The sequence below is a fragment of the Vombatus ursinus genome, unplaced genomic scaffold, assembly GCF_900497805.2.
Source record: "Vombatus ursinus unplaced genomic scaffold, bare-nosed wombat genome assembly UNPS02014812.1, whole genome shotgun sequence".
In the NCBI taxonomy this organism is placed as follows: domain Eukaryota; kingdom Metazoa; phylum Chordata; class Mammalia; order Diprotodontia; family Vombatidae; genus Vombatus; species Vombatus ursinus.
The window spans coordinates 63,710,399-63,724,587 of NW_020954590.1; the positions used below are offsets into that span (position 1 = coordinate 63,710,399).

The 14,189-nt window shown below is 38.3% G+C and overlaps 1 protein-coding gene across 3 annotated transcripts in view; it reads right to left on the reverse strand.

The window, feature by feature from the left end:
• Positions 1–14,189, reverse strand: part of LOC114054284 (kelch-like protein 14) — a 137,077-nt gene that overhangs the window by 32,176 nt on the left and 90,712 nt on the right. For all 3 annotated transcript variants that reach the window (XM_027877478.1, XM_027877479.1, XM_027877477.1), the window contains exon 4: positions 1,551–1,640. In XM_027877478.1, coding sequence (XP_027733279.1) covers positions 1,551–1,640 — 90 coding nt within the window. The remainder of the gene's footprint in view (positions 1–1,550; positions 1,641–14,189) is intronic.

Sequence of the window (14,189 nt, forward strand, 5' to 3'; positions counted from 1 at the left end):
ATATGTGTCCTGGTATAATCAGTGAGGTTCAGGTTTATTAGTTATTTTTTAAAAGATGATTTTTTTTAAAATCCCCCATTAGTGGGCCATGCAGTTTGGTTGTCACACTTTATTTTTAATCCAGGTGACAAAAGGGACAGACTGTAAAGCCCTAAGTGTGATTCACTTGAAGACACCCCTTACTTGGAATGTGTATGTGCAGTCATGAAATATTCCATTCAGTTCAAAGGCAGGATAACTTGTGCAGTAAGTGAGTGGAGAGCTTATAGTGGATGGTATTCCTGTCAGTTTCCTGGTAATGCATCAAATCCATCATTAATGGGATAACTCAGCAGAGAGGCTATCAATATCCAAAATGCTCCTGCTTCAAATCCAACCTGCCCCACGTGAAATGTATCTGATATTCAGAGGGTACTAAGCCCAACCTCCTGCCAGCATCAAAGAGATTTGACAATAAGGCTGAAGGGTTTTTCTCCAAAGGCTGTCCCATTTTTCTTCCCTTTCTCTCAAAAAAAAATGGTCTAGAGGGTAACAGGGATTGGTTTTCTTTAAGATTTTGGGAAGTGAACAGATGTAACAATTTTCTATAATTTGGTTTGGTGCAGATGCTGAAATGGCGCATTCACAATAAAATATATGCAGTATATGTAATTTCATCTGGATGTTCTGGGGTTTTAAAGCAAAAATGTGTACCTGCAAGCTGTTTTATGGTTTCTCAGTCATAATTGTCTCTGTTACACAGGCTGCTACAGAGGCAGCTCCTTCTTCATGTGCAAGCTTTTAAACAATATCTTGATAATTTTGTGTATTTTGCAAGGCACAGTGTTCTCTGTGTGTTTAGCACAGAAACATGAAAAATTACTTAATTTCTCTTTGTACTAAATTTATGAAGTAAACACTTATCAAAAAGGGGGACCTAGTGATAATCTGTATAAGCGGCATGAGGGCTACAAACACAGTTCAGAAGGGGACAAAAATTCTGGGTTTGAATCCTATCTCTGATGGTTCCTCCCTATGTGACCTTGGGCACGTCACTTAAACTTCCTGGGCCTCAGTTTCTCCATATGTAAAATAAAGGGATTAGGCTAGATGACCTTTGACATCCCTTCCAGCTCAAGAGCCATGAGCCTATGATTAATGCCTATGATTAAAGAAGCTTCAGCTGAAACCCTTTGGAAGAAAACGGGGGGGTGGGGGGGTGGGTTTGCTTTTTGTCACCACTTTATTATGATAAGAATGCGACAGAGGTGGAAATGATGGTTAAAATTCTTAACAGCTGCTTGTTACTCCAGAGAGTATGTGCTGCTGATGGTGGTAGCATTCCTCGAGGGAAAGGCAAAGAATGCAGGGTCGGGAACATCATGGAGAAGTGAAATCCCCAGATAGAACATCAATGCCATGGTAGATGTGCCCTCAGCTAGCTCAGTGATTGACCCTCAAGATATCGGCACGCAGTCTAACGGCTTCATTCCTTCGGGCTCCACAGAGGCACATTTGCAGAGCCGAGCAAGGAAAAGGGAATAGCTCCATGCTAAAGGCTGGATAGTTACCGTTTGGATTCCATTGGTCTTCTCCTCCCAACACGAACAAGAAGTTTTCCACTTCCACCACACAGTGATGGGCGCTGTTATAGGGCATAACTGTAGGGGGAAAAAAGATGAAAAAATAAACCACCAACAAGATGTATATCATTTTCCATCTTAGAATTTGATAGCTTGGCACACCCGTTATTTGCCTTAATCAAGGCGTGCAAAATCTGAGACTTCAAACAGCGGAAGGAAGCAGGAGGCAGTAAAGCAGGGTACGTGCCAATCCTGAGCTATGTACACAGGGGATCAGTGGTGTGTTGACAGCAGTTTCAGATCCAGCCCCTTTTGATTAATTTTACATAATGTTATTCCACAAATTGCTGCAGAACAGCCAGCTTCTGCTACTCTTCTTTCTTAAGAACTCATTTAGTCACTTGCTCACTTAACTCGTACCCCTAACTACCTGATACATAGGTGGCATTTTTTTTTGAGTGGGGGGGAGAGGGATGACAGGTACATCACAATGACCAGAGAGAGGTGTCATTTCCTGGGAAATACTGTGTTGCTGTAACCTTGAATACACACTGAAAACTGCTAAGATACTCAACCTAGCCTGCTTTTTGCTGGCATGCTTTCCATAAGCAGACTCAGGGTGCTTGGTAGCTTTCTATTCCACAGCAATGAACAAGCTGCATTTCCATACAGTTTGAAGTTTTTAAATTAAGGTCCTGCTGATTTAATGCCTTCTCCAAATGTATACGCTTAATTTCCTGTACAATGCCATTAGCAGCACAATCACACATTTTCTATCTATCTACTTAGGAACTCTTCTGTGACAAAGATCAAAACTGTGGCAGCAAAGTCACAGAGATACACTGTTTTCTCTTCTTTAAAAAAAAATTCTGATGGTGCTAGCTGGGGGAAGAATGAGCTCTTTAAGATACTGCTGAAAACCCAGCTCCTCCAAATTCATTCTCATCTGCTTTTGCTATGTAGGGATACAACACACAGACATGTATGGTTACTCTGTTATTTTGCTACCATCACATCCTATGGTCGATGTATACTTGGCCAGCATTAGTTATCACGCTCTATGCAGAGGCATTGGCCCAGTGACACCAGTAGAAAAATGATGTCCTTGTTCAGCTCATCATATGGGCACCTTAAATCTAGGTGAGGACAAATGGGGAGGTGATGTGGATGTACAGGCAGGGAACTTATTGTTTGTCATGGATCAACAGAGCACTTAGGAAACCAGTGCAGTGGGAAATCAATATGACTCAGGGCCAGCTCTTACTTTGTGCTCTTTTGCCAATGCCAAAAAAAAAAAAAAAAAAAAGAAAAAGAAAAAAAAGACAGAAAGGCAGTCTTTCTCGCACTTGGATTATTCTAGGTGATAGATCTCTCATTTCATTTTATTTTATTATTTTTTTTCTCAAAATACAGCTATGCAGGATAACAAATGGAAATAAAAACAAGGAGGGAGGTGTCTGCTTTGCTACTAAGGTTGCAGCGTCTTCAGGATGGAGCAGGTCCGTGTGTTTAGTTAAGCTTCTTGCCATAGGATTTGTGGCTTCTTGTCCCCCTGGCAACAATGAACAAGCAAGGAGTGTTTTTAGTTAACTGAAATGATCTTACAGCCAGCCTGGAAGAAGCAATTGGTAAAGTACACTTGATTTTGTGAAAAGGGACTGATTAGGAATATAGCAGATAATCACAAATTATGATGACATCTATTCAGTAGAGTTCTGTCACAGACTTGGAGGTCACCTTGGTGAAGTCCTTTGAACCTTGGTTTATCTATCTGCAAAATGGCTATAACTGCTCTGATCTTGCTTTGCTGACATTTGTGTGAGACACAAACACATTTGCACAAAGGCCATTATGATTAAAAAACAGAAAATGTTATCATCGGAGCGTAGAAAAGATGAATATAGAGCACTGATCTGCCTTTGAGGAAGATATGAATTTTAAAATTCATGGATTTAGAGCTAGAAGAAACATCAGAGGTCATCTACTATAACCTCCTTCATTTTACCCATGAGGAAACCGAGGCCAGGAGGAGGTAAATGATTTGCTCAAGATCACACAAGTACATATGTCAGGGGCAGCAGCATTTGAACTGAGGCCCTCTGACTACAGAGGCAGCTAGGTAGTGCAGTGGCTAGAGTACTGGGCCTGAAGTCAGGAAGACCTGAGTTAAAATCTGGCTTCAGACACTTACTAGCTGTGTGACCTTGGGTAAGTCACTTAACCCTCTTTGCCTCAGTTTCCTCATCTGTAAAATGGGCTGGAGAAGGAAAAGGGAAACAACTCCATTATCTTTGCCAAGAAAACCCCAAATGGGGTCACAGCAAGTCAGACACAACTGAACAACATGAAACTCTGACTATAGAATCAATGCTCTTTGCACTACGACACAAAAGGCTTGAATCCTGATTTCAGTGTTTTGTTACTTTGGGCAAGTCACTTTGCTAGCTCTCTAACATCCCCTTCTATATAAAATAGGGATAGTAATATCTTCCCTTTCTATTTCATCGGGCTGCTTTTTGGTGGTTCATTGGCAATTTGTTTTGTTGTTTGTGATTTCACCGGGTGAAGCAAACTCTCAGGCTTCCCTAGTGTTGATTGGGGTCTCTTCTATGTCTTAGAGAAATGTCTAGGGCGTGACAAGGTGAAGTGATTTGCTTAGCGCCACAAAGCCAGTTTATATCAGGAATAGGACTTGTTTCCAGTCTTCTTGACTCCAAAAATTGCCCTCTAGCCACTGAACCGTTTTGCTTCCCCTCAGGGCCCTGGAGAGCATGAAAAGAGAACGGCTGTGAAAGCGTTTGGAAGTTGCACACAAATGTAATGGATCAGATCATTATTTGAGAATTGAGGTGCTAAATACATTTTGGGTCTTTTAATATTAGCTCAACATTGATCTGCCCGTAATTCTTAGCCCTAGAAGTGGACAGAGAGTGAATCAATACTAGAATGTCTTTTAAGCATGCAGTACATGTCTTTTCCTATCCTTTTCACTAGATTTGGGGAGCAGCCTGGGAAATCAGAAGGTACTCTCAGGGACCACCCTTAAGAGATGCAGCACATCCCCATAATTAGATTTCAAGAAAATCTTCCACAAGTTAGGAACTGGGCCATCAACTGCCACCACCTCATTTTATGCCCATCACTGCATGTATGTTATTTAAAACTTCTACCCAACAAAATGCAGGAAGTCCTCTATGTAGGAAAAAAGATTTTTGCCCTTCTTTTAACCTCAGGGGAAGTTTATCAAAAAGCACTGTGCCCTACAAAACTACAACCACTTTTTTTCTTCAGCATGTGGTTTTTATTTTTTCTTATTTGGGAATACATAATTTTACTGAGGCAAATAATAAATAATTTAGTTTTATTCTCATTCAAATATACCTATCATTAAGCTTCATGCAACCAAATGAGAACACTGACACAGACAATGGCTCTTAAACCTTCAAAGTAAGGAGAGGGGAACAAGTCTCAAGGTTACCTACCGTCACCTTCATGTGCAGTCAAATGAATACTAGTGTTTTAAAATCATGAAAGTTACATTTTCTAATGAGAATACTTGAATCTTATTTCTGTATCTTTGTGATGACTTGATAGTTCTTGGAAATCATTTGGAAAGGTGGGAAAAATTCCCAAATTTATTAAAAAATTATTTTACACAGGATTCTATTTTTTAGTATTATGAAAGCAAATTATGTTATTTCTGATTCAAAGCTATAGGAAAATGTTTCAAATATGTTGGGTGGCCCCCAAGATTAGCACTCTGATTAATCTAGCCCTGGTTGCTATGTTTATTGATTGCTCTTAAAATGACACTGACTATATCTGTGGCCCTCCGCAGCTTTCAGCAAAGGTGAACACCTGTCTCACCCTTCTGAGAAAGGTATTTGAGGAGAAGTTTGTACTCCACGCTCAAATACAGCCCAGTGTGAGTTTTTAGCGTGTCAGTCAGTGAGTTAGAGGGAAAGGGTAAAGAGAAGCTAATCAGGATGAAATGAGATTAAAGGCTGTCTAATTTTACAGCAACTGTGATCCATCAGCCACTGGGAAAGTGACAGTGGAAATGAATGATGGAGACAGACAGGTGGGGCTGTACATTTCACTGATTTATCCTCAAATGCACTGGGCCTTATTTTATTGAGTGAACATGACCGCATTTATCACGACTGTCATCTAAACCCACTTCCCTCCATTTAAAAAGGTCACTTTACTAGGAGGGAGTAGGAGAGAGGCACTTTCAAAACAGATTTAAAATCTAATAACACATGTTTATAAGACCCTGTGAACAAATTCTCAACTTTATTAAACAAACTCATTGAGCTAAAAGGAAGAGTAAAAAGCCATTAACCCTCAAAAGAGGATGGGCTTTGGTCATTTGAGTCGACACTTTCATTTAGCTCTAAAATTCGACATGATTTGTGCCTAACATCTCTGCTGCTACAAGCACTGGGAACTCTCATCATGGTCTTCAAAAATTAGGTAAAACCTCTCTATCCAATATTTTAATTAAAAAAAAAACACTGAATAGTTAACAATACTGTTTAAAACACACACACATACACACATACTCACACACACACATACACACACAACAGGGGAGGATATTAATTCACAGTATTTACCCTGCAGAATAACATTAATCATCACCCACTCAAGGGGCGTTAGCAATTGTTACAAGAGGTAGCTCTGTCACAATTAACTTCTCGAGTTGTTAATTGCTTTTCTATAGCTTTAAAGCTGCAAACATTTTAGTAGTTTATCTTTCTGCTTCTTCCGAGATTATGTGCAGCATAACCCAAAGAGACGTGGTGAGGTAAATGGGACAAAAGAGGTTTGGAATCAAAAAACCTGGCTCTGTTTATAGCTCTGTGACCTCTGGCAAGTCAAAACCTCGCTGGTGGTGCAGTTTCTTCATAATAATACGTGTAAGACCCACCTCATAGGGCCATTAGGACCATTAAATGAGATAATATCTGTGAAGCACCTTGTAACCACAGACTCAGAGGAAATGCTCTTTCAAACAAAATCTTTCTCTATCTGGAAACAGAAAGTGAAAGTCAAAGAATACAGGTAAACCTCATTTTACACTAGGTGTGGTTAATTTTTCAATGTGCAATTATTGAACACCTATAGTTTTACAGCTTTGCCAGGCATTGCTAAAAAAAATGTCTAACCCACTGTCTATAAATCTAATCACTTTTTAAACATGCTTGGAGAAGCTTCGTATGTAAGAAATCAAATCCAACACAAATGATCTGTTCTATAATTTCAATGTTCATATTTTGGATTTGTTTAAATTGAGATACTTTTTTTTAAAAAGAGCTGGGATAGAGCTGTCACATTATTAAATGCAGCAGCCTATTACAGATAAGACCTTAATTCAGCCTTATAGATGAATTCAAAATGTCTGTGAGTGACCAAATCCTTTTATTAGTCTCTAGTTTCCATTTTCCAATGGTTCACATTTTTTTCTTACTAGACATTTTTGCATTACATAATCCAATACCTTATGATTATACAGTAAAAGAACATAGAAATCATCATAAGATTTTGAATTAGAAATGACTAATTTGGGTGTTCTAAATCTAGAGTTCATGAACTCAAAAAACTGGTAAGTGGATTTCAATATAATTGGTTTCCTTTGTAATCCTATGTATTTTATTTTATGCCTTTAAAAACATTATTCTGAGAAGAGGGTCTTAGATTTCACCAAAGTGATTCATGAAACAAAAAAGGCCAAGAAACCTCAATCTAGTCCAATCCCCTCATTTTACAGAAGAGTAAACTGAGAGCCTCTGAGGTGAAATCACTTGCCCAGCTCTATGATGTCCTAAACTGTCTGGGTCTACATGTTCAATGCTTACTTGCCTCAACATACGTATACTCTGTACTAGCCTTGGGTAACCTAGGTAATTTCAATTGTGAGAGGTTTTCATCTGTTCCTCAAAAAGGGGAAATTCTCAGTAAGCCAGGGACCTAAGCTTGTGTTAATTACATCCTGGCCCTATGTATACACTACCTATTGCTACTAATGATCAGGGGTTCCCCAATATTGCAATATATGACAAAGCGTATAGCTCTACTTGAAAAGGATATGGAATTTATTAAAAAAAAAAACCCAAACAAAAAAAAAACTGCAGGTCATCATGAAAGCCCAGTGTAGAGAGAATAGATAAGAAGGACATGATTTATTAGGCCATTGATATCCTCAGACCCTCAGATACATACAAATTAACAATTCACAGCGAGATTTTATTCTCTGATTCAAGGCCTATGGGTCAGTGCAATTTCTTGTTTTATAGGATATTTTTGTTAGAGACAACATCTACACTAGGTAAATGGATTATTGCAGATAACATTGCCATGTTGATGTAAGGTATATGGAGTTAGGTATTAGGTGGTACCCTGGATAGAGCCCTTACCTTGGAGTCTGGAACACCTGAGTTCAAATCTTGCCTCAGACACGTACTTGCTGTGTGACTCTGGGCAAGTTGCTTGACCTCAGTTTCCTCCTGTGTAAAGTGGGGATAATAACAGCATCTACTTCTCAGGGTTGATGTGAGGATTAAATGAGATAATGCAAAGTGCTATGTAAAGCTTAATGCAATATATGCATGTTAGCTATTATTATTATTACATATCCTTAATTCAATAAAATTATACTATTAGAGAGCTTATATAAACATACTCTGAGAAAAAGTAGCTTTTTTAAAAATACTTGGTTTTTAAATAGCATATTTTGCCTCAGGAATTTATATGGTTTTACACTTTCTGTAATAGGGTTGATCAGGGTTCTTTGTCTTCAACTTGGTGAGTTTAAAAAGAACTGAGCCATTTTTGGTTGATTGCAGCACCCTACAGAGGGTGTAGACATGCCTTCTGGTCCTGGTTAGCCCATGTGTGCTGCTTTCTAACTCACTGAGGGCAATAATTGATTCTTATTATGGACTGAGGTCAGCCATTGTGGGTTGGAGCCATCCCTTTCTACTGAGCCTAGGAAAGGGAGCTAACTGACCTCTGAAGAGATCATAAAAGAGCTGAGTTCAGATCAGAGAACAGCTTCATGCCCATAGCCTCCATCCACCCACCCAAGAACCACTAATGGCTTCCTTGAGGCAGAGAGATATGTTGCAGTCACACATGCTCTCACCCACATGTCCTCATACCCCCAGCTGCTGTGGACTTCTTCCTGAAAGACGCCCTTTCATCTACTCTGTATATATGCTGTATACCTAGGTATTTCCATATTTCTCTGCTCCTTCCCCTCTCCTCCTTTTCCATTAGCATGTGAGTTCCTCAAAGGCAGGGACTGATTTTTTTTCCCTTTCTTCAACACTGTCAGCATTTAACACACAGTAAATGTTGGGAGCAGCCAGATGGCTCACTGGATGGAATGCTGGGCCTGTAGTCAAGAAGACCTGAGTTCAAATCCAGCCTCAGACACTTACTAGCTGTGTAACCCTGGGTAAGTCAATCAATCTCTTATTGCCTTAATCCACTGGAGAAAGAAATGGTAGACCGCTTCAGTATCTTTGCCAAGAAAACCCCATAAACACTCTTGGTGTCCTAGAATCCACAGGGTCACAAAGAGTTGGACACAGCTAAATGAACGAATAACAAAAAAGTGTTGTTGACTGATCGACAGTTAAGAGAGCCCCTGGACTTTGGGTTCCTGTCTTCAGTCCTGGAGAGGTGGCAGTGTCATCTCAAAAGGCTGAGACTGCAACTGTGAAGAGGTCTACATGGAGACTCACATAGCCAAGTTCTAGTGATTACTGAACCCTAGGCTTTTGAAGGAGTATTGAAAGTCCCTAAAGCTTTAATATTATGGAAGAATGTCAAAATTTCCCAGACTCATTACTTAACATGAGGGCCTGGAGCTGGAGGCATATCAAGGGAATGAACCACAATAAGAAAAACTAAAACTTGTCCTTTATAATTACTGTGAATTATTTGGATGATTCAGGTCTGATGGGAAAGGAGTCACTTCTCTAACAACTATATGTCCATTTTATTTTGGGGGGAGAGTCCATGTTTTTTAACTATAACAAAATTGGAGGCTTTCATGGGACCCTTGGGTAAAAGTAGGACTCATCTGTATGTCAAGTAGGAGATCTCTCTAACAACCCTAAGTTAGTTTCTCTTCCAAGGGGAGTCCAGAGCCCTAGGGTAGTATTGTATGCCTGGAGGCTTATAGAAGAACCTGTGGCAAGTTTCTGGAGAAGAAAATAATTTATTTATATGCTATTGATAGTCTTTTGTGTTATTTTTAATTTTTTTGTGGGGTGAAAGAATGACTGTCCTGAACCTAATACGCATTATTACCTTGAGTGCTTGAATGGGAACCCAAGATCCTTTTACTCACTTCTCTGGAGACCCAGATACAATCTGTAATTTAAGATTACTTAGAGGAGCCTCAGGGAGAGACAAAAAGAGCACAAGAGATTTCATAATAGTGGATTGGCTCTACAAAAACCAAAGCTTTAGGCTCGAGGCTTGGGGCTATATCCTTTAGAAAAACTGAGGTACCGGATAAATAGACTTTCAATTTAGTAGCATGATTGAGACTGGAATAAAAGTGATCCTGACAGTCACCTAGCTAACTGTCTAGTTATCACCTCTCTTATTCTGTAAAGCAGAATCACAGAAATTTTGAGTTGTAAAGGACCTCAGAGGTCATTGAATTCAATCTCACATTCAAACATGAATTACCTCTGCAGTATCTCCAATAAGTGATCACTCAGCTTCAGCAAGAAGATGTTGATAGTCACACTACTCCTGTAACAGCTCACTCTAGTTTTAGATAGTTGTAATTGCTAGTAGAAATTTCTTTATAATTAAAAAAAACAGTCTGTTAACTTTGTGTGTGTGTGTTTGAAGTTTGCATCCACTTTATAAAAATACATTAACTTAGAGGCAAATAGTCTCCATTCAAGTTATAAACACTTGCTAGATTAAATACTTTTAGGCATTTCATTTCAACAGCAAGAATAAGTAAACTCAACCTAACAATTTGAAATAAGGTCATGCAGGACACTTAAAATTTAGGCATTCTTCCACATGACAGCCATTCAAATATTTTAAGACAGTTACCATGTCTCCCTAAGTTTTATCCTCTTAAGGCTATATTTCTCCAGCCCTGGTGTGCTTAGTAAATGGCTCAGATGTGTGCCACACCTGGCTTATGCTTTATGCATGTCTATGATCCTCAGATCTTTTTACTGTCCCTCATATGACACGATGGTGGCCCTCGTCTATCCATCTAAAATATGGCATCCAGAATTGAATAAAATATTCCAGTTTTGATATGAGCAGAGCAGGGAGTACAATGGAGTAATTACCTGCCTTTTTCTTGATGCAGCCTAAAATCATACTGGCTATCATAGTTACCTTTATACTACTAAGTCACACTGAGATCGTATTCTACTAAAATCTCTAGATATTTTTCACATTTAGTCATGTTTCCTCCATTTTACATTTATGTAGCTGAATTTTGGAAGCCTTGTGGAACTTTATATTTATCCCAATTAAATCTAATCATATTAGATTCAGTCCATCATCCTAACTTGTAAAGAACTTTTTAAATCTTGATTTTTCTATCCAATGTGCTGGTAATCTCTTCCATTTTCAAATCATAAGGAAACTTAATGGCTATGCCTTCTGTGCCTTTGTTCAAGTCATTAACAAAAAGGATGTTGAATGGCACTAGGTCAAGTATGGATTCCTGGAGGTATATGTACTAGAGACCTCCCTTCTGACTGACATTGATCTATTAGTGACTACTCTTTGGGTCTGATCATTTGATCTATTCTAAATCCATTTGACTATAGTATCATCTAATCTACACCTCTAACTTTCCCACAGGATATCACAAAAGACTATCACATGCATTGCCAAAAAAAGATGTATTCTTTGTCTAAAACATTCTCCTGATCAATTGACCTTGTCACCTTGTGAAAAGAGAAAGTGAAGCGAATCTGTTACAGTCTGTTCTTGACGAAGTCATTCTGGCTGTTGGTGATTACTGCTTACTTCTTTAAATGCTCACCAACCATTAATTTAATAATATATCATATACAACTTTGTCAGGTATTAAAGTAAAGATCATTGGCATATAGTTTGCAAATTACACTATTTTTGCTTTTATTTTTAGAAATAAGAACAGCATTTGACCTTCTCCAGTCCTGTGGATACTCTCTCTTTTGAATGACTTTTCAAAGATCAATGCTAGTAACTCAATAACATCCACCAGGAATTTTTTTTTCAGTACCATTCAGGGCAGATAACTCCTTAAAGGAACCTAGGTGTGTCCCTTGCCATCTCTTCACTTCTTTTGGGTTTCAAAACTCCCTGTTGACCAATCCCCTAACCCCCATTCAAATTGAAAAGAGTCCAGAAGTCAGAAGATTCTTCATTTAATAACATTTTTCTATTTCACAGTTTTTATAATTCCCCTCAAAACATAAATAAGAAAAAAGAAAAGAAAAAGCAAGCAGAAAGAAGGTAGAAGAAAACTACATCCTTTGTTCAGATGTATATTTAATCCCTTCCTACAGAACTACAAAGACGCAATTAAAAAAAAAGAACAAAGAGTTTTCTGGTTAACTCAATCAATTAAACAAAAAAAAAAAAAACCTATGATGGAAAAATATAAGCCCCGAGTCGATTTCTTTGGCCTTATTTATACTGTCTTGTGGACGAAAGTAACCTGCCAATCACCAATATTCCACTTCACTTTGCATGACATTGGCCTTACTCAGTCTTATTCCAGACAGTTGTTACTGAAGAAAACTTACATAATTAAATATAAGCACTTGACTCGAGAAAGAGGCTGATGTGTTTTGTGTGTCTGGGACTATGACAGAATCAAATAAGCAGCATCTGTTCACAATTCAATCCAATGAGGACTAGAAGATTGTGGTTATTTTATTCCTCCATAATGAAAATTGTTACAGGATGAAGATTGCTAAGTAAGGTGTTGGTATGGCCTGTGGGTGCTTTTAAAAATTATGATCGATAAGTGAAGAGATGGGAAAGAGTGATGTGCAAAATGACCTCTCAAAGGGTCCTTCTAGCTACAGTCTTCTATGGTGTACAGTCCTATTGCAGCCCTTCAAACCATTAACTCTGAGCAAGAGATAAGACAGTTAAGACCGGTTTTAGCTTCTCCAGGACTGAAACCCTGCTTTCTGATTTTTCATGTATTTCTCCAAAATGCACAGCGCTTACTACGTACTTGATAATACTCGCTGATTTATAGTTTAATCCCTAGGCAATTTTCTTCACTACAGGTTGATATCCAGAGGTATGGAAGTACCCTAAAATGGGGTTTCTAGTAGCTCATTAAACTAGTAGTTCATTTCTCATTATAAATTTAATAGATCATTGTCTCATATTCATTTTATTAGAAAATTTTCATTTTATGTTTTTTTTCCTAGATTATAATTCAGTCACTACAATCTCAACCTTTTAAGGGGCATTTAACTTTCATCTTGTAGTGATGGGAATTCCCTAGTGGCATTAGTTAGCACTTCAAAATCAAATTATTTTCACTTCTAGAAACTAAGGAATCCTTAGGAAGGAGAAGTGGAAATCAATTTCAATATAAAATTAATCTTCCTGTTCATGAAACTGTGTTGATTTCTTCCAAGTATTTTAATAGATGTGTTGATGAAAGAGAAGATATATCTTTATCTATATCTGTATATGTGCATGTATAAATTGATGTATACTATATTTGCATATCTGCTATAGATGTCTAAATGTCTATGGATGGACATAGAAAGTAGGTGTAGATGCATATACATATATATATATATAGATAGATACATGCATATATCTGTGTGTATATATATGTCTATATACACACATGTACAGATGAAGACATAGATATTATAGGTACAGATATAAAACCTTCCCTCATCCTCTATACCCCTAGCTGGAAGTGATCTTCTATATTTAATATTATTGTTTGGACCTCTTTTATCTTATTACATTCTAATTTAGATGTACTGGGGGTGTGATTACATTCTTAGCTAGAAGTGCTGAGGGCCAAGGCCCGACAATTTCACCTTTGCAACATCTTTTACATATCCCCCCTTCTTTTCTATGATGCTTCCATCACCTTCATCCAGGTCCTCATCACTCCACACATGGATGATCACAGTAGCCTCCTGGTTGTCTGCCTCAAGTATCTCCCCACTTCAGTCCATCCCTCACTCAACTATCAAAGTAACAATCATAAAGCACAGGTCTGACCATGTCACCACCCCCCCATTCTATAAACTCCAGTGTCTCTGTATCACCTCCAAGATCAAATATAAAATTCTCTGTTTAACACTGAAAGCCCTTCATAACCTGCCCCTGCCTTCCCCACCATCTTTTCAATCTTCTTAAATCTTACAATCCCCCACACACTCCTCTGATCCAGTGACACTGACCTTCTTGCTGTTCCTTGAACAAGATACTCCATCTCCTAACTCTGGACATTTTAACTATCTTTTGCATAGAATGATCTTCTTCTTCATCTCTGATTCCTGGTTTCCTCAAGACCCAGCCAAAATCCCACCTACTACAGAAAGTCTTTCCTAATCCATCTGAATTCTAGTTGCCTTCCCTTTGTTTATTATT